Source organism: Lacerta agilis, chromosome 3 (assembly GCF_009819535.1).
Source record: "Lacerta agilis isolate rLacAgi1 chromosome 3, rLacAgi1.pri, whole genome shotgun sequence".
In the NCBI taxonomy this organism is placed as follows: Eukaryota; Metazoa; Chordata; class Lepidosauria; order Squamata; family Lacertidae; genus Lacerta; species Lacerta agilis.
The window spans coordinates 69546377-69567431 of NC_046314.1; the positions used below are offsets into that span (position 1 = coordinate 69546377).

Consider the following 21055-nt stretch of genomic DNA (forward strand, 5'->3'; position numbering starts at 1 on the left):
TAAAAAGTGAAAGCTAGCTTCTTTGAGACCCCCAAAATAAAGTTGCATAGAAGAATTAGTAAGGACAATGCTGTATTGTAAGAGCATTTCTCCAAAAACGACCAACTCCGTTTTGATGCTGATATCCATTGGTAGGGATCTGAGCAAAAGGGTCCATCTACCTACTTAATATTATTTTAGAACTTTTTGACCCTGGTTCTGAAAGTTAACTGCACAATATTTTCATGAGATTTGAATAACTTTTTGTTGGTAAATAAAAGCCTTGTCCCCTAAACACATTAGGTGGGTATATTTCAATTCACTTCCGCATAATATCAAATGGCTTTATTTGGAATTAATCTCATTGATGTTAATGGAACTTGCTTGCAAGTAAGGCTACTTAAGATTCCCTGGATGCTGCTGGACTCTGAATCCTAACGGTCCCAGCCAGCATGGTCAATGGTCAGGGATGATGGGAGTTGTAGTCCAGCTGCATCTGAAAAAATATAGGTTCTCCATTCCTAATTTAAACACTAGCCTGGGAGCATAGATGACCCAATAATTTCATGCAGGCAAGCAAGTGGGCTGGCAGAGATGGAATTTAGCTCTCTAGTCTCTCACTGCGCAACCAAGCAGGTTGCTAAAGCAGAGGAACCCTCTTCTCTGTGCCCAGCACATAAATGACTTCTCCATCCCTTTTCTGTCAGCCCCCAGGAGGCTAATCAACAACAACAACAACAACAACAACAACAACAACAACAACAACAACACACAGGCTTAACAAAGTTAACTCCATAAATATTTCAACTGTGCTCCTGTCATATAGATAAGGGAAATTATTTTGGTAGCCACGAGGATTGATCCCAATTATTTTGTTTATCTTCATACTTCATTCTATATTAATTATCCTAGAAGTGACTTCACAATAACAGGGAGATATACACTACTCTGTTACCATATTCTAATCTCATTTTCTATGATTATTTGAAGAGTGAACAAGATTTGTCAAATAATGTTAAATCAGCTGTGGTACACCATCTGATGAATACTCCAGAACAAGGATGTGGAATGTGAGGACTTCACATATTGTTGGACTACAATTCCCATCATCCCTGGCCATTGGGGATGGGTTGGATTGGGCTGCTGGTGGTTGGAATCCACTTCTGGAGTACCACAGGTTCCCCATACCTGCTTTAGAACAACATGAGAATCAAGCCCTATTGATTATTGCCCTCATAGGTCATTAGATCTATTGATTTCTGGGTTTCCATTTTCTGAAAATTACAAGACTCCTCAATCCTATCCGTGCCAGATGTGGAGTGGTGCAGGTGGTTCCTCCACACAGGGCACTGAGCTGAGGGTGCACAATATTAAGAAGATCTATAATTGAGAAGATCTATGGGGTGAGAGCAGGCAAATTCTGGCCTTGCTCAGGGCGCTGTATTACCAAACATTACCAAAGTCCACCATTGATCCTATGATTGCTTACTTAGACTTAAACTCCAATAAGTATGTTCAAGATTTCTGCCTAAGTGAAAAAAGTATTTACATAAGATATAATTTTAACACACAAAGCCTGAAAATAAAAATTTTAATGGCTCAAATATATAAAAACCACAAATTGATATATAAAGCATTTTAACAGTACATACATGGATCAACAATACTTAATATTACTACGAACACTCATCACTTGTTGACACTCTCCTCCCTGGGCTGCTTAACATACAACAGAATTTGTAAACTATTTAAAGACATGGTATGAGGTTATATAAAAATGCAAATCACCACTGGAAGTTAGTTATCCAGAGAAAAGCCAGTCCAAATGTGCAAATGTACACAGCAGGGGTGTTTATGGGTACTTGAAAGGACTCAGGACATAGGCCCATGACACAAATACTGTACATGCTAATTTGCACATGTCAATTCATGTAGATAAGATGCCTCTGGAAAAAGTTGACAGGCAGCTGCTGTCTGAAAAGCTATTTTAAAAAAAGAAGTTTAAAAAGAAGGAAAGGGGCAGGAGATTCAGGGCTCGTCTGGGATTCCATTTGGGCCATGATTTCTAGGCACAGGTCTGAGAGGTCTTTCTTTTGTCCTTCCACTTTCCCTGGAAAACCCTCAGTTTACTACAGAATTGAAGCAAGCGTCGGTTGGGGTTTCTGCAGTTTGGCATTTATTCCAATGCAGCAGTAAACTGTGGGAAAGTGGGGCAGGACAAAAAACAACAACCCTCTGGGACCCAGAAGTCACTGACCAAACAAAAGAAATAACGAAAGAAGTCCCAGTCAGCATGGCCAATGGCCAGGGATGATGGGAGTTGGAGTCTGATGACATCTAGAAGGCCACAGGTCATCTACTATACGTCATAGCACACTATGCAAGAATGAAATGAGGTAGAAGCAAAAAAGCAGTATTAGGATTTCTCAGAATCACAGCTCTGATGTCTCTTCCCTCTCCTTAAGACTTCAAGGCTCATTATAGGGCAGATGTGGGGGAACTTTGGCCCTCCAGATGTTGGTAAACTACAACTCCCATCATCCTTGGTCATCAACCATGCTTGCTGGAAGTTGTAGTTCAGCAACATCTGGAGGGCCAAATGCTCCCTATATATGGGGCTGGGAAATGTCAACAGTTCTGTTTACTCTGGCTGGCTGTTGATCCCATACTGAAGCAGTTAACTTTGACAAGACTTGGAGAATAACTCTAGGGATGCCATAGTTCAAAAAGTGAAAATCTTACAACTTTGCCCAAAGTTGTGGAGCTTTTTTCCCCTCAAAAAGAAGTTTTGGAGCTAGTTTTAAGGAAATTCACAAAAAATCTAGACTTCTGACATTGGTTGCCATACGTCCGAATTTTCCCGGACATTCCAGCGATTTCTGCCCAGACACTGCTTCTAACTGCAGTATTCTGACTATGTCTGGGAAGTTCTGGACGTATGGCAACCCTACTTAACTTTCCAAAGGCCGTGATCATGTTGTGTTTAACAGGCTCACAATTATGCTCATATTTAATGCTTGGAGTCTAAAAACCTTTTTGAACATGCAATGCACTATTTTGTTCGATCTTAATGTGCAACATAGTTAAAATGCTTCTTTATTGCAGCCGCATTATTGTGTTCCACACCATTCCATCCCAAACTGCCAGTCAGAGAGACATTGCCAAATAATTCTCATTTTCTCTCTCTCTCCAAGCTATAGATGTGATTCCTAAGAAAGTGGTTCCATGTGCCACCTGAGTCATGTGGCAGCTACTGCTTCATTAGGCCCATACTACCCTGGTAACATCAGTTAGGAAGAACATTATGGGCTGGGCAAGGCTGGCAGGGGAAGCAGAGAGAATCCCCATCAGTTGCTGTTTCCATTCTAAGTGCTGAGAGCAGCGTGGGATTCTGCCACATTCAAGCAGCTCCCATGCTGTTCAGATAATGTATGAAATGACCCCTGGTCTAAAGCATTTCACTTGCTGCTGGCATCAATGTTTTGGAGAAATTCATTGCCTGTTGCATTAAAAAAAACCTTCCAATGAATGTGTTCTTTATATTTTAAAATAAGCATAAAACCAGCACACAAAACTAAAGCCACAAAGATGTATTACCGTAAGTTAGAAGCTGAATCATGTCAGGAGGAAAAAAAAACATGTTCAGGCCTCCCCCACTCTCAGAACTCTGGTTGCTGCCTTTATTTGGGTAATCTTTATGCACCAACTCCAGCTAAGGGACTCTGGGTAGAATTCAACAAAGAGCAGACCTATTGAAATGAACGGACCTAACTCAAGTAGAATCACAGAATCAGTGTTCATTAATTTCAATGGGTCTGTTTTAAGTAAAACTTACCCTGAATTTCAATGAAGCCCTACTCACAGTAGATCCACTGACATTAAGGGCAAGATTCAACTAACAAGTCCCTTCCATGGAAGCCCTATGTAGGGACTTCTGCTTGCACAAGGGGGCTCTCCTCGCCACCATGAGCCCCTTGCAAGGGGAGATAGGGTGAAACCCAAAAAAGCACATGGTGGGAGAAGGGCAAAATGCTTGCCCTGATGGAACAATTGCCTTAGCAGTTACTGAATTCCTCCCTACTAAACCTACCGGTAAGCCTATTAACTTCAATACATGTATGCCTGGGACTAGTTGACTACTATGTTGTTTATAACTCTGTGCTACTGTTTTGCTCCATACGAAAGTTTGTTAACAATTAGTAAGAAAAGAGGGTTTGTTTATCCTTCAGGGTCAAAAAAGGTGTTTGTTTCTATCAGTTCTCTTAAGAGACAGGTACACAACACAAATATGGAAGTGCTAAATATGCAGCTCTCATCTAGAGTTCAACAGAAAACTCAATTTTGCTGCAGAGCCTTTTCTTTTTATCTTGCCTCCCTGGCTCCTTTATGCACAGTGATCTAAAAGACATAGCTATCATTCCAGTGTGATATTACCAATCTACTGGGTTTATTTTATAGAACAGCAATTCTTTTAAAAATTCACTCAAAGCAAAGCAATTTGCAGCCCTATCCATTTCAACTGAGAGAGCTTTATGCTTAAATCTCACCCACTGAAATAATAGCACTTAAAAATACAGGATTGTTCAACAGTATATCCTTTATTTCCCGTCCCACCCCATAACTGTGGAGTAGCAGAATAAACAGGCAAAATATGCTTCCTCACCAATTTTAACTGTTTATTCAAATAAATAGAAATATTACAAATTTACAAAATCACTGTGCTATTCATTTACAACGTACTTTTTAAAAAGTTTGTTAGTACTGTACTGAACAGTTTGTGCCAAGTTTTTGTACTGTACACAGCCTCTTTCTTTGGAGTCACCTGCACTTATTCATGTAGCACAAAAGCTCTTTCCTAAACTTCGCAGTCTCAGGAACAGGGAAGAAAAATTGGAAAAACTATTAAGATTCCTTACCTTCTCCTGGACCTCAGGCTGTGAATTATGCTTTTATAAAGTGTGACAAAACATATTCAGCTGTCTCTGTGCACTCTGTTCTTTTCACAGGCTACAAAAATAAAAACGCATTGCTATGTTACCATAATAAGTTACACAAGCATGAAAAAGTTCAACATTTACATTTGGCCACAGTAAAATCTATACACGGAGAGGCGGTACTTCGTTCCCCATCTCCTTAAAGCTATTGTCTCTATTACTCCAGCCAAAAATAACACAAAGGGTTGGTTTTCCATAAGATCATCAGAAAAACTGTCTTTTTCGATTAAGATTTTGAGCAATAACTTTCCTTTTCTTACAACAACCACCCCAAACAAATGTGGAACAGATTCCTAGCGCAGGGTGCCCAAGAGAGAGACACCTCTCAAGTTCAAAAGGGTGTAGGGGGCGATTAAGCACATTTCCTTCCACGCACTATCTGCATAGAGATGAATTGTTCGTCCACTGAAAAAGGGTCGAGATGAAAGCAATTCTTATAACGGACAGAGGCGTGGTTAAGCTTGGAAGCTCATCCTAACGCAACGTGTTATGTTATTTTTCAGAAAACACACACACACAGTCGCAGGCCAGGACGGTGGAAGAGCTTTCCCCCGACAGAGAAGGAAATCCGTTCACAGTCAACAACAGGTGATGTGGGAAGGCGGCCTTTGGAGACGAAGAACGAACCACGACACAACCCCGAGGAGCAGAATGGCGGGCTCTGGTCTGCCTGCTTCTTGGCCGAGAGCTCTTTCTTTCGGGCTCCCGGGAAAAGGCGCCCCCGGCCGGCCGCTCACAGGGTGCCCAAGTGCGGCAGCGTGTCCAGCTTGTCGGCGCGGTCGCGGGCGACGGCGCTCTCGACGCCGCGGAGCCACTCGGTGCACTTGCGCACCAGCCCTTCGTCGGCCGCGCACGCTCCGGGGACGCCGGCCGCCCCTTCGCCGTCGGCCTCCTCCTCGTACTCCACGTCGTCGTAGCGGTGGCGCTCGTTGAGCAGCGACACCTGCAGCAGGGCGCGCAAGTCTCCCCCGGCGGCGGCGGCCGAGCACCCAGCCAGGGGGCGCTTCGCGGCGTCCGGGGAGGCGGAGCGGGGCGTCCTCCCGCGTGGCCGCCGCTGCTGCTGCAGCTGCTTCTCCAGGCTCCGGCGCTGCAGCACCCGGATCGCCTCGGGAGGCAGGCTGAGCGAGAAGCGCAGCGCGGCCTCCCCGCGCCCCGCTTGCGCCGCGGCGCAAAGGCTCTCGCAGGAGCGCGCGCCCGGGCCCGGCAGCCCCACGACCGAGCGGCCTCGCGACGCCGGAGACGGAGGCGGCCCCACGGCCGGAGCGGCTGTGGCGGGCGGGTTCCTGGCGGGCGGCGGCGGCGGCGGGGCGCCTCTGTTGCGCGGCAGCTGCCTCGGGAGAGAAGCGCTGGGCCAAGAGCTCGAGAAGGTGCCGCCGGGGCGCTCCGCGGGGACCCCGCCGCCGCGACCTTTCCGAGGGGGCTTGGCTGGCGCGAGGGGGGGCGCCGGTGGTGCCTTTTTGGGAGCCCCCGGGGTCGGCTGCTGCGCATTCCGGAGCTGGAGTCGGGGCGCGGCAGCAGGTGGTGGCGCGATAGGAGGCAGGGACATGGTGCGGCCGCCGGAGGAGCCCCTTCCCTCCTCCTCCTCCTGTCTGTGTGTTGTAGTTCAGCTCGACATCTTCGCCTCAGAGGAGGCGGCGGCCAGGCAGCCTCTCGCCCTCAGCCGGGGCTTCCAAGCAGCTACCGCGAACGAGCCCGGCCGCGCAGCGAACGTCGCTCTCTGGCACTGCGGATGAATGAGACACGCGGCGGTCGCGGCTGGTTGGAGGCGAGAGGAGGAGCCGAGAGGGTCGGGCGGGGGGAGAAGAGGAGAGGGCTTCGGCGGAGGCCGGCCAGCGAGCCGGGCGCCGTGGCTGCGGGCGGACGGACGGACGGGCAGCCGCCACCTATCAGGCGGAAAGAGAAAGTCCCGCGAGCGCCGGGGGGGGGGGCGGCATCAGGCAGCCGAGGCACGTCTTGCCCCTCCAATAACACGACTGCGCGTCTGTAGTTTGGCTTTCCTTAAAACACACACATAAATATCGTCTCTCCCCGTTATGCCTCGTCTGGTCTGTTGCGCGCAGAGTAAATGTTGCCAGGCTATATAGTCCTGTTGGAGAAGAGGTTGTTCAAGTTGATACGAGCAGCTACTTGTTCGTGGATGTACTGTACTCGCTCCCAAAAGCGCAGTTGGGGAAGAAAAAACAACAAAGGTGTGTACTGAGCAGGTAGGATGCTATAGGCATAAGATCAGCTTGAAGATTCAAACCCAAAAGGGATTGCAGGCACAGTATGTCTCCTCTATAGGTTGCAGTTTTAAGGTTAAGTAGGATTTGGGGAGAAAGAAGGAACAGCTTAACCCCCCATCTTTGTCAACATAAAGCTTGGTTTGTAACCCAGATCTCATCCCATTTGTACATGGAATTAGCAAACCAGGAGCACACCCACACAGGGCCCCAATACACTAACATGACGTGCAAAGAAGCTGAACGAAACATTTATACACTATGTACTCGCACCCTTCATCATTCCGCACCTCTATAAGACATCCATTTTAAAAGCCGCCTTACACTGAACTACAATAGTACCTCTGGTTACGTACTTAATTCGTTCCGGAGATCCGTTCTTAACCTGAAACTGTTCTTAACCTGAAGCACCACTTTAGCTAATGGGACCTCCTGCTGCCGCTGCGCCACCAGAGCACAATTTCTGTTCTTATCCTGAAGCAAAGTTCTTAACTTGAAGCGTTATTTCTGGGTTAGCGGAGTATGTAACCTGAAGCGTATGTAACCAGAGGTACCACTGTATAAGCATTATCCATCCCTTCCTCTACTTGGGAGAGTTTTTTTTTTTATTTAGCAAGTAAAAACACTAATGCTATTTAACTTTTCACCCCACTACAAGGCTTGTATAAATAGCCAACCTAGCCAAATTGGTTGTAGAACCCTTTCTTCCCCTTGGCCATTTGCGTGATGCCAAAATTACATGGTGCCTAAACATCAAAGATGGCGTTTTTCTCGAATTCTAAAGCTTTTATTAACTCTTAAAGTAGTTTTTAAGGTTGCTTGCTAATGCTGGAAATTGTCACTTTATTTAGCATTACTAAGATACACTACAATCCATCTTTAATATTTTATTCAAATAAATCCTACATACGACTTACGTTTCCTGACTTTCAGCAGCACATGATACACATTTGCACCAATGTTTATATACCCTCCATGTGCATCTGTCTATATCCTTAATCTACCAACTGTGTTCTCTACTTCCATAACCTGTTACAGATTCAGTCCCCTGGAAACTACAGTGTACTCACTGTTAAGACCGTGTTAATGGAAGACAATCTTACTCAGCTAAGTAATCTGTGATTGAGTGATCACAGAAGAAGTAGTAGTAAACAGGAAGTATGTAACTGAACGTGTGAAGGGAATGCATGAGCCCAAGGATCTACTATAATGGTTTGGCATGGGATGTCAACCAACCCAGTAATATCCAAGTGAAATTCTACAAAGCAGGAAGATCTTCAATTCAAGAGTGCATATTTTTAAAGTATATTTATTTTGTAGTCAATGATTTAATATATTACTCATAAGCACTTTTAGTCAAGTGTATTTTAAGTATCACAGTACAAAAAGTTGGCATTTAAAATATAAGCTTAACAAGAAGTTCAAGCATTTAAAAACAGCATTACACATTTACAGTCTTTCCAGGCTAACACATACTTTAACTATTCAAAAAGCCCCATTAGCTATAAATTTGGCAAATACTTCATTTTACAATAATTTTAAAATTCTTTGGGAAAAGCATGTAACAATAATGCACAAATGGTACGATAAATAGCAAATTTTAGACAAAAGTATTTACATGCATTTTACCTGAAATCCAAAGACTACTTTGATCTAGTTTTGAGATTAAACTATGTTAGCCAAACCTGATGCAACAGTTTTAAGACTTTGAGATTACCAAATATTTTAAGAACAAATATTTAAAGGTTTCCTGATATGCCAGTGCTGTGTGTTTTTAAAAGATTATTTTGCTAACACAATTTAATCTATTGTGGAAAGTGGATTTCACCATTTCGGGTGCTGAAACAATCCAAGTAAACTTGGGAGAAATGTAGTTGGCTTCCAAAAATATTGCAGATTTCTTCTCAGTTCACTTTAGCCTAGGCAGGACGTGAAACATTTTAGCATTGCATCCCTTTAAAAGAAAAGAAAAAAAGATAATTTCACCATGTGTTGTATGCCTATACTGCATGTTAATTTTATCAACCACATTTATTATCATAACACTCACAACAATTGTGATAACAACATCTAGTTACCAAATGAACTCCAGGAAATCAGATACAGTACCAAATCTGGTTTATATGACTCAATCAAACCTTGACTGCATCTCATGATCAGTAAAGAAATGCCTTAACCACAAATCTGGTTTTGGACAGCATGCTAAGCCAAACTTAGCTTAGTTCAGTGCAAAGCTAAAAAGGACCAGGGTGGAAATAAACACCTGTGAGCATTTCTCCAGGAGTTTGCATGGTCCCAGCAAGTTATAGTTTGACTTACCATGTTGTGTGAACGAGGCTACTGTGTTACTGATGGTCTGAGAAAGGAATCTTCTTCCTCAGTATGCTTTCAATAAATACATTCGCACATGAAATTGTCCCTGTTTTATTTTGAGCAGTATATCATGATGAGCAATATGCTTTCATAGGAATAAACGCCACTGAATTTAACAGAACTTACTTTCAAGTAAGCATGTATCAAGACAGAGCGTACACAATTAGCTGTTCTTTGGTGGCAGGTTGTCAACTAGGCATCACAAGAACTAGTGTGTTGCTTTCAAAATAATCCTCTGCCCTTTAAGGAAGGGAATATTAGAAGCTCTACTTGGTAAGAAGATGCACAGTACAAGGTTAAGTTGAGTGTAACAGGAAATTTGCTTTTTGATAGCAATTGTAAAATACTTATTGATGTGAGATGTGCTAGATTTGATTACATAGAAAAAAATCTGAAGAATAGTTTCTCACAAGAACAGTTTTAAAAAGCTGCAAGATAACTATACAGGCTCTTATTTTTGCAGGGCAAAAGACCAAGCTGACTCACCGTGCATAAGGGATATATGACAGACTGTACCTGAAAGAGAAAGAGGAAAAGTTAACATTAGCTCACTCTTCCTGTTTTACTCCACCTTCTACAATGTCAACCTGTTGCAATATGTCCTTTAGATTACCTATTCAGATTATATGTAAATTTAGAATAAAAGGGCTTTTGAAAGAACTAGGTGTACTGCCAAGGCATTCCTGAATCCACTCTCCATTTCAGATTTGTTGCAAGCAAATTACACAGCCTCCTGCAAGATGGTACACAAGCTGGCCTTATGCAATTGCCACAGAACCGAAGTAGTCCAAGAGGAAGCAAAAACGGCCTTGAAAATAAGCACAAGTGACTAGCCTGCTAGGGTCTGACGGAGGTGGGATGGAACACAGTGTCCTTGCGCTAATGCACTCATTCACCAGCATGAAATACCTTGTTGCACATGGTTACTAGGCTAGTACTAAACAAGGCTGTAATATAATAGGACACTATCTTCGCCCCAACATGCCGTTTAATACATTTAAATTTAGAAAAAGCTTACAGGAAAAAACCATTTGGAATCTATTTCCCCCATCTAATACTGGATGACCTCCAACGGTATATGCCTACAAAAAAATGGACTTCCCTTGCTTTCATTACTCCTGATCTCATTGGGCAGCTCCTGGTAACTTCCACAGAAATCTCAAAGCTCACAAGAACAGAGTTTGAAAACTACTAATATGCACACATACATATTTAATCCTATAGCCCTACTCAGACCTCAAAATCCAAGCAACAGGTGGGAGAGGGTGCAGAGAAGGAGAGAGAAAAGATAAAACAATTCTGCTTTTTTATATATACCTGCAGTAAGTTATGAAGCAGAGGAGATACTTTTTTTAAAAAGGCTATGGATCAAGACAGCAATATCACATTGCATAGCTTGCAAGATAACATACCGTACTTACATGATGAGTTTTATATGACAGTAGTGTTAAAAATGTTTATAATGACTTACCAGGTCATTGCCAAGAACTGCAGAATGCAGAAGAGCAGAGCTAGCCCTTTCTTACCCCACTAGAGAGAGAGAGATAAGGAACATAGGGTGAGCTTGTTGACACTATTTTTAAAATCAATAAATTTAAAATGAGTCTCAAGAAGCGCCAATGGCAAATTAACTCTGATTAAAACACTTGAGCAAAATGCATTGCTATACACTTCCATTAGAGGGCATAGCCCAAAGTATGCATATTTATTAGGAAGTAACTTTTGCCAAAGCCAATGGGACTTATTCCCAAGCAGGTTTATATAGGACTGCAGTATTAAATATGCAAATATTTTCACCAGACTGGCTTACCCCATATAAAATATTATGTTAACTAGATGTTTTCATTAAAAATGAAAGTAAACACTACACGGCCAGGATTACATCAGTAGTAAAAACACTAAGAGCAGGAGTGGGGGACATATTGTTTTCTGCATATTGTTGGACTCCAACTCCCATTATCTCCAGCAAGCATGGACAATGGTTAGGGGTGATGGGAGTCATAGTCCGACAATGTCTGGAGGGCCACAGGTTCCCTGTGCTAGATTCAGAGTGTGTTACACAAGCCCTAAACCCAAGGACCTTTCAGACTTCAGTTAGACACAGCAAAGCCTACAGACCCAGCTTTCAACATTGAACTAACTTATGCTGATGACACATTAAATCTGGTAAGGGGTCACCAGTACGGCACCCCTGGGTGTAATGGTGCTCTTGAGGAATTTCCTTTTTTACCTCTGTGTCTACAAAAGCTTTATGTATTTTATTGGTAGTTTTGTTGTCATCCTATTTAAAATTATGAAGTTTTTCTGCATTGGATCAATGTTACCGTGGTGCTGGCAAACATTAGATTTGCGATTTTTATTGTCTAGTCTACCAATATAAGCTTAATTTGATGGAATTTTGGAGAACCCAGGCAAATTCAAGAGGTCTGTTTTAACTCCACTAGATCAAATTTTTACCCAAACCCCTTGGAAACACAAAGTGTGTGTACTGCACTTTTTGTTGGGAGGGGAATAAACCAAGGGAGGGTGAAGAAGAACAAACAGAGGGGGTGGTGCACTTTCAAAATTCCAAATGTGCCAATACACCCAGAAAGGCTGGCATTAAGACAATATTACTTACCCAGAACACAGCACATAGGGTACAGATAAAACACAACTGGAGAAAAGGAGAGTCATATCAGTATATACTTAAACAATACATAATTTATGCAATATTCTCCCACTAAAACTCTGGAATGTAGAAAATCTATCAAAGTTAGTGCATTCTTGGCAGTTTTATTTAGGATGTTTCCAGAAGCACTATGTACCCATTCCCCTCCATTTTCTCATTTCAAAATCAAAAGAGACCACCTAAGCATTACGTAAGCTCACTACACAGTCATAACCTAACCTGAATTACCTATTCTGCTGACAAAATTAGCTTAATAAAATTGAACACAATCTTCAATTGTCTGCTTGTATCATACCATTTTCTGATTCCTCCTAAAAACAGATCTGTTATACATAACACAATTTTTTTTTTGGGGGGGGGGACATCTCAGTGATCTTATGAAATTCTAATTTAAATAGTGACCCTGCCAGAATAACCTCAGGGAAACTCAACATTACACTTCATTATTTTCAAATGGAGAAAAGATGTAGCTTACCAGCATAACAATTGTCACAATTAATCTTGTTGGTTCAAACATCTTTTTCAGTTGTTTCATAGGGCCCATCAAGAAGCAAGTACTGGTTTGTAAGAAATTAAACAATAAGCATGCCTGCCATTAACTGAACCAAAGAAGCATGTGCATTTGTTGAACAACACTGTTTATAGCTCAAACCCCATACCCCTCTATTAGTGTTAAAAGCATAATGAGAGAACTGATTTACATTGAGAATATAGGAAGAATATAGGAAGAACTTGCAATCCAGCTAGTTTTGGAATTTAATGAAGCAGCTTCCTCCTTGTGGCACTGGCACTCTCTGCTTGTTCCTTAGAATCACCACAGATTTAAATTACTCAAGCATTACAGAGTTACAAGTTTTAACCCAGTTCTAAAAACCGCCAAAAGTTCGGACGCAAGTCATATTAGCAGACCAAAAAAAGGGTACAGCGTTACAGATAAAAACATTGCTTTAAAAGCATAAGGATGCTTTCTAATTTTTAAGAAGTATGGTATGTCTGCAATACCAGCAAGTACCCCAGTGCCTAATTAAAGGTAAAGGTAAAGGGACCCCTCACCATCAGGTCCAGTCGTGTCCAACTCTGGGGTTGCGGCGCTCATCTCGCTCTATAGGCCAAGGGAGCCGGCGTTTGTCCGCAGACAGCTTCCGGGTCATGTGGCCAGCATGACAAAGCCACTTCTGGCGAACAAGAGCAGCGCACGGAAACACCGTTTACCTTCCCACTGGAGCGGTCCCTATTTATCTACTTGCACTTTGACGTGCTTTCGAACTGCTAGGTGGGCAGGAGCTGGGACCGAGCAACGGGAGCTCACCCCGTGGCAGGGATTCGAACCGCCGACCTTCTGATCAGCAAGCCCTAGACTCTGTGGTTTAACCCACAGCGCCACCTAATTGCCCACAGCGCCACAGTGCCTAATTACTCCTAGAATATCCAGATATATTTAATGATCTTTTCCAAGGCTACTGGAAAAAGACACGCACCCATGTTTTACTGGGACAAAGCAGAGAAAGAACAGCAGTAGTTTACTTTTTGCAGTGCAAAAACTTCAGAATTGAAGTTCTTGACAGACACAATTGGTGGTGGAGCAAACTACTTAATCTTGAAGAAGAGGTAAGTACATGGAAAAAATGTGTATGTAATCAGTTTTGCATGTAAATGATTGCCTGGTAGCCATACACAACAAGGATCTGCATGCTGGGGGGGGGGGGTTGGTGAAGAAGGGATGGAGCCCTCTGTCCCTAGGCTCCTATAAGAGGGAAACTTCCTTTGTAAAAGCATAGAAATGGAGCCATCTGCTGGAAGGAGGGTAGAGGTCTAGATCCTTAGACTACCAACCCCCTGCAAACTAGCAACTTATTTGGCAGGCTATTAATTTTTGTGAGGTTATTTACAAGGGTGGAGTGCATACTAGTAATCTACTCAGATAGGCAGGCGTGCCCCAGTTCCTTTTGTGAAATGTCAGTATTTTCTGACTAGATGCATCCTCTCTCTTTTTAAAGGTCTCACATCAAATACACGTAAACAAACAGCAACACAGAAAGGCAGTTTTCATTTTACAAAGAGATTCAATTTTTATTATGTCCTTTCTTTTAAAAGTACCATATACAATGTTTTTCTCGGTTTGCAGTTCTCTCCAAATGAAGTGTAAAACTACACATCTCATTAAAACTTTTAAATAAATAAATCTGTCCATACCTGGCTAATGCAGCAATATTTCCTAAGGTATAGAACACTGCAAAGAGTTTTGTGCCAGCGCCTGGGAGCCAAAGCATTGCTGTCCCCTATACAAAATAAGCCCAGTTGTGAACTTTAGAAGCATGGTGATGGAGTGGTAACGCGTTAAATATTATACTAACGCAAAATCAACACAGCAGCAAACATCTAGCACATTCCAATATTACCCTTTGCTGGCAACTAGATATTCTGATGTTAATTAACTGCCTCTAAGTGTTTAACTGTGACAGACTTAAATATCTGGAATTAATAGAAATGCATGTATATTGTATAAGTCAATCAGTTTATCTACCAATTTATACAATAACTCTTACAAAGTACAACTAAAAAAGCAGAAGCCCAAATTTAAGGCAATTCAGTAAATCACATCTTCCTGACTTCAAGAAACGAATTATTTGAAGTAATATTTCAAATCAACAGCACTTCCTAGTACAGGTTTCTGTCTCTCAATATAAGACCACCAGGAAACCTAGATCTTACAAGGGACCTTCCATTCAGAACAGTAAAAAAGATGTGGCTAGTCTTGTTTAATCTAAAAGTGGCACAGCTCAGGCCATGTATAAATGCTTCCCCATTCTTTATGATCTACGAATGAGACCTTGGCCTGCATGCCCTCATTTATAAAAGAAAGAATGGCCATGATGTGAAGCAGCCCCTTTTCTGTGTGAACACCCAGACTGTATCTGGGAGATCTCTCAGACAAGGAATGGCCATCTCCATCTAGTTTCTGTTCTATGCTTTATTTAAGATCTGAATGCTTTACCTGACAGCTTATGAAAAATGGTTGAATGTTTTTTAAATATTCATGCTGATATTTTTATTAATTGTGAAGACATTTTGGCATATAAGTGGCATATAAATGAATTAAATATAATTTTAATTATCACTGTCCCAGCTCAACTGATTTTAAGAGTTAGGTCTGAAATTGGTCTGAGCTCATATTTACAGGCAAATGTGATTGATAAATTCAAGTGAACAGCAGTATATGAACATATACCCTGTCATGCACAACCCTTACAAGGAGCGCTATGTTTGATTGGCTTTCTCACATATATTAAAAAAAAAAAATCTGCATGCATGTAGAAATTTTATGTATATGCATTTGAGACTAGGTGGCTGGTCTCAAATGCATATACCACTATAACAGCTTTATAGGGACAAGGGGATTTTGAGGTGAAATGTATTCAATTATACAATCTCATTTCAGAATGAAATCAAGAAAGTGCCATGAGAGCTATACCAGTTTCTGAACATCAAGATTTACTATCGCTTGCCCAAGGAATTTTATGTATCTCTAATTTATTTTTTTTGTTCAAGAACAGAAAGTAAAAAGAAGTACAAGCAGAGATCCAAGAAACCAAGTTGCTTTTCATATGTTCTACAAAGTTTTTACTTACAAGAATGGAACACACAATGCCACTTGCAAAGCAGATAGCAAACCATCTGACTCGAGTACTAAAACTAAGAGTTGAAGAATCAAGCACCTGTGGGTGAAGAAAGAAAGAAAGAAATTAGCTTCTAAGAGTACTATATCTTACGACTTAGACCAATTCACACAAACAGGTTTCTCAACTAACGGTTTACTAGTCACATAATTGCTGAATAACAGAGAGCATGTACAGACTATGTATTTGAGCCAAAAGCCTTTTCTCCATGGCTAGGGTTCTTTTTTGACCAAGTGGAAGAGCTCAGTGCGAGGTAAGTAATCTCGAAACTTTAACAACCCACCATTAGAGTTTGTGTACTTCAGCCTGGATCGCTCAGTTGGTTAAGAGCAGGCATAGGCAAACTTGTCCCTCCAGGTGTTTTGGGGCTACAACTCCCATCATCCCTGACCACTGGTCCTGTTAGCTAGGGATGATGGGAGTTGTAGTCCCAAAACATCTGGAGGGCTGACTTTGCCTATGTCTGGGTTAGAGCATAGTGCTGATAATGCCAAGGTTGCAAGTTCAATCTGCGTATGGGATGACTGCATAATTCTGCACTGTAGAGGGTTGGACTATATGATCCTCAGGGGCCCTTCCAACTCTACAATTCTATGATTCTGTAAACCTGAACCTCCAGGGACAGTATTGTGTTCAAGAGCACCAAGCTACCTTTCGGAGGAGTGCAGCCCAGTCCAGAACAGGATGTCTCTTCACCTCCCCAACTCAAGAACTTTGAACAGAGAACACCACTGTCTTTTCAGGATCTGGCTTTTTCTCCAATATGTTTAGGGCAAAATACATTGTTCTTACTCCTCCCTCAAACCCATTGTAGACGGCATGCAAATTTTGGAGATTCAATACAGAAAGTTGAGGATATCTGCAATTGAACATCTTTCATTAATGGAGTTTGCTGTCTTTGAAATTGGAATGCACAATGGCGAATATTGTGAACCAATGTCCTACACGTACCCAGGCCTACCCCTGTCTGACCTTTACACATTCATGAAGTATGAAGGGGGAGCTAGCTACATAGGCTTATCCATGCAACTGGGATCCCCAACAAGGGGCACAATATTGAGGACATGGCCAGGTGAGGTGGCCCTCTTCACAACAAGGTCCAGGACATGAACAGGTCTTTATTTTCAAACACTTCTGCACAGCATTCCCTTTAAAGGTTTAAAGACCTGAAAACTCCAGCACCCTCTTAAGAGTATTGATTGTCCACTAACGCATGTTAATTTACAGCTATGTAAGACACATCACCTAGGAAGAACATTTCCCCTATTGCTGCTTACTCCTTCCCTACCTTTTTATTGGAAGACTCTCATGTCTTGCTCTCATGCCCCCACTCTAAAAAAAGAAACTCAAAACTTTTGCTCATTGCAGACCATGTACTTTACACAGGTGTTCTGCCAGTATAGAGCCAATTAAGGGCTCAAAACCTGCCAAAAACAAGGGCAGGAACTGAAGTGGGCAGAGCAGTTTATGTTCACGTGAAATGGAAATGTTCTTGTTTGCTTTGAGAGCAAGTAGCACAGCATAAGCCGTTAGAAGTCGTAAAAGTATGAGTAAACAAGATTAATCTGATGGACATAATGTATGATGCTCCAAGTGATAGATGGTGGCATCTCCTGGAACCAAGGAGTCCAAGCCAACTTCCAGTTCCTGTTCCCATCCCATCTTGCATCAAACCCTTATCACCACTATATAGGACTTGGCATGCCATACTTATTTTTGACCTAAAATAATTTCTCCCATACTTCATCTACTATATATTTTGGAAAGGGGTGTGTCCATTTGTTCTCTATAAGTTTGGATGCATCTCAAGATATCATCTCCCAACTTGGCACAAGGGTCCCCAAGGTTTGGGCAGCACTCTTCATTGACGTTTGGATACTGGCTGCCATCTTGAATCAAGATGGAGGACCAAAACATGACTTTGGTGTAACTTAACCCATTTTTTAGCATAGGTATTGTTGCCAAACTTGGCAAGAGGGCAGCTCTGAGTACTCCCTGCTAGTTCTTTATATTGAGATGCAACTTTTAACATTATGATCTGTTAAAATTTGTAGATTTAACATGATTATATTCTGGTTTAATTTTGGCCAAGCTATTTATAATTAAATATTTAAAATAAAAAGCCTTATTTTTTTTTTAATCTACCCAGAAGAAACAAGGCCACAGAAAATAACAAAGAAAAGCCTGCAGAGGGGAAATGGAAGGCCTCCTATCTCCTTAAGCATGAGCCAAGGGCAGGGAGGGAGGGAGGGAGGTGGAAGAGACATCTCTTCCACCTCCCTCCCTGCCTGCCCTTGCCTCATGCTTAAGGAGATAGTTGCATCTGCAGCTGTTCTTCAGTCCCCACCTTTAATTCATACAGCTATTATCAGGGACCAAATACAATGTATCACTTTCTTAGGTCATTGTGTTGACTTCCTACTCTGTTAAAATGTCTTTTCCCATGACCAAAACAAATTTAAAGATTTCAAAATGTAACAATGTATAACTTACCTTTTACTATCGAAATCTTTATCCATATATAGGCAGCAAGGAAAAGAAATACAAACATTCAACAGCAGCACCCAAAGGTGAGGTAGCAAACAACTCTGACATTCCTGATCAGAGACTAGGGTTTCCTCATTTTGAGAGGAACTTTGTAAACTTTGAATATCCCAGGAAAATGTGTGATCCATATTTATGGTGTTTAGCCTTGACACAACTATGTATGGCTTACTCTCCGCTTTACTCAGTATAATTACCCTGTCCCAGTAGTGTGTCCATGTATGTTCCATACATTTCTGAAGCTAGTTAAATCCACATTAGGGGAATTTTTTCAGAACTGAAAGGTCTCATGAGTTGCTAAATGTGTAGCATTTTCAGAATATCATATACCGGTACATTTTTACTTTTAAGTAAGACGTTATGAGGGACACGGGTGGCGCTGTGGGTTAAACCACAGAGCCTAGGGCTTGCCAATCAGAAGGTCAGCGGTTCGAATCCCCACAACGGGGTTAGCTCCCATTGCTCAGTCCCAGCTCCTGCCAACCTAGCAGTTCGAAAGCATGTCAAAGTGCAAGTAGATAAATAGGTACCGCTCTGGCAGGAAGGTAAACGGCGTTTCCATGTGCTGCTCTGGCTCACCAGAAGTGCCTTAGTCATGCTGGCCACATGACCCGGAAGCTTACGCCGGCTCCCTCGGCCAGTAAAGCGAGATGAGCACCGCAACCCCAAAGTCGTCCACAACTAGACCTACATCGGGGTCCCTTTACCTTTAAGATGTTATGAAGCTGGTGAATTCTCAAAATAACCCATCATACAATGTCGCAGCTACCGCCATGTAGAAGTGAACAAAACCACTTTTGGAGAAACGTTTTTCTACTGAGCTTTAAAGCCAGACCAGATTAACTTGAAAACAGATAGGAAATATAATCTATATTTGCAGTTAGTAGATAGACAGTTAACCTTGAGGGGCCAATATGTTTCTTTTTCAAGGCCTCTGTTAAACAGATGTGATCATTTGTGCTGTGGTTGCTCATAGGTGAAGCTGAGCGAGCTATTTACTAAACACACTCCACAATTAGCAAACCACCACTCCATTTCACAACTGCTCAATCTGAGCTAAGGGGTCAGACCAAGCTATTCTTTAGTAAGTAAAAGGGCAAGAGATACCAGATGCATCTGTGCCCATTAGCCTTTTGCAGCAGATAGATACCATACTCATACGGTATTCGTTAGCAGCACCGCAAAATAAGAAGCAGTGACAAATTCTTGCCTTTCATGCTCACATCCCAACTTCACCTCCTCCTCCCAACAATGCCTCAGGCTGCACCAGGCATTTCAGATATAAACATTTCCATGTCCTTCCAGAGGAAGCCAGAGTGGGAACCTAAATCCTTCTGTATACAATACAAATGCTCTTGCCTCTGATCTGAATGACCCACCTTCCCCAAGGCGAGAAGGACAAAAGCCTCTTCCCCAAGATCTACATGGATTGCAAAAACTCTCCTTGGTCCTCTGGCTCCTGCAGAAGATTTGGGGGGAGACACCAGAGGAAAAGATGCTGTCAAATCCAGAGTCTGCTCCCTTCCTCAAATCATCTGTACATCCCAGAGGGAAGAAGGGGATGAGGGCACCCACAAATAACCACTGCCTATGGAGGCCCGCAAGAGGTTTCACTGATCCCCCCCTTCTTTGCCCCTTTTATATATGCTCTCAGGATTCCTCCCCCACCCCCCCGCCCACAGATAATAAACAACTTCTCGCCACTAGTTTCCGTTCCCTTAATAAGGCCGAAGGAAAGCGAAAGATTTCGCCTCCCTTGGCTGGGGGACAGAAGGAAGAGCGAGTGGCCGTGAGGGCAAGGGGGAGGAGGCGCCTTTCCTCCGGTGACAGCGCCTGCTCTCGACTCCAGTAAATAGGCGCAGACCCGGCGCATCACGAGTCTTGGCGCTCGTCCTGAGGAAACGGCGAAGGAGCCCGGCCAGAAGGCAGGCGAAGCGTTTCCCCGTACCTGGGACGTCAGCCCCTGCTCCTCGTCGTCCTGCCCGCTCAACACCCGCCGGAGTTTCTCCATGGCCGCGGCAGCTGCCCCTCAGCACCGCCGAACCCCGTCGCCGAGAAGCGCCCACACGTTCCGCCTGTTCTTCCTCGCGGGGCTCTCGGCTTGTCAGCTCCTCTGCCTCAACCGCCTCCTGAGGGAAAGCTAAACCGGAAGCTGGCCGTCGAGGAAAACCCGGAAACACCTTTGAGTTGAGTTCAGCCAACCGTCATGGCTCCAAATCCCACCCTCCACCCGGGCGACATCAGTAGTCCCGCCCTCTCCTTCTCTTCGCCGAATAGCGATCAAAATACCCGCTGGTCACGCCCCCTTCTCGTTTTGCTTCAGTCACACGCAGCAGGGCTCGTTTCCGAAGGCCACCATGTGCGGGGCATTCTTTTCCCCGCACATTCAATGGAGAACCCGAAGTCAGCTTGACTTTTTTTTTTGGCATTGACTTTTTCCCGTTTTGTTCCCATCCTCGTGTCCGCGTGACTTTTCTTCCAGCGATCTTCAAATATCGCCCCCCAATTCTTCTCTTATCGAACCGATCCATCACTTTCAGATACACAGGCGTGTCGTTCGCTGAGGGTTCCTTCTGTTATCAATGAGCTGCATTT

General features: G+C 43.1%; 2 protein-coding genes across 3 annotated transcripts; both read right to left on the reverse strand.

The window, feature by feature from the left end:
• Window positions 1-4558: 4558 nt before the first annotated feature.
• PRR18 (proline rich 18) lies at window positions 4559-6828 on the reverse strand. Its single transcript, XM_033144157.1, has one exon. The coding sequence runs from the start codon at window positions 6517-6519 to the stop codon at window positions 5707-5709; it is 813 nt and encodes a 270-aa protein (XP_033000048.1). The 5' UTR covers window positions 6520-6828; the 3' UTR covers window positions 4559-5706.
• Window positions 6829-8488: 1660 nt separating this feature from the next.
• On the reverse strand, window positions 8489-20636 carry SFT2D1 (SFT2 domain containing 1). Of its 2 annotated transcripts, none has more exons than XM_033144158.1 (8): window positions 20409-20636; window positions 15869-15955; window positions 14433-14518; window positions 12715-12796; window positions 12189-12224; window positions 11040-11098; window positions 10055-10084; window positions 8489-9149 (listed from the first exon to the last, which is right to left on the reverse strand). In XM_033144158.1, the coding sequence occupies exons 1-8, from the start codon at window positions 20469-20471 to the stop codon at window positions 9110-9112; spliced, it is 483 nt and encodes a 160-aa protein (XP_033000049.1). In that variant the 5' UTR covers window positions 20472-20636; the 3' UTR covers window positions 8489-9109. The 2 variants fall into 2 exon arrangements, with proteins under 2 accessions (XP_033000049.1, XP_033000050.1); XM_033144159.1 differs by lacking the exon at window positions 14433-14518 and adding an exon at window positions 18410-18425 and having other exon boundaries at window positions 20409-20628.
• Window positions 20637-21055: the final 419 nt, after the last annotated feature.

Bases quoted from the DNA above. Each gene is read 5' to 3' on its own strand.
- PRR18 (XM_033144157.1), bottom strand. From the start codon at position 6,519: ATGTCCCTGCCTCCTATCGCGCCACCACCTGCTGCCGCGCCCCGACTC.
- SFT2D1 (XM_033144158.1), bottom strand. From the start codon at position 20,471: ATGGAGAAACTCCGGCGGGTGTTGAGCGGGCAGGACGACGAGGAGCAG. The intron at 12,225-12,714 runs GTAAGCTACATC...CCTTTTCTCCAG, and splicing joins TTGTGACAATTGTTATGCTG to TTGTGTTTTATCTGTACCCT. The intron at 10,085-11,039 runs GTAAGTCATTAT...TTTCTCTTTCAG, and splicing joins CAGTTCTTGGCAATGACCTG to GTACAGTCTGTCATATATCC.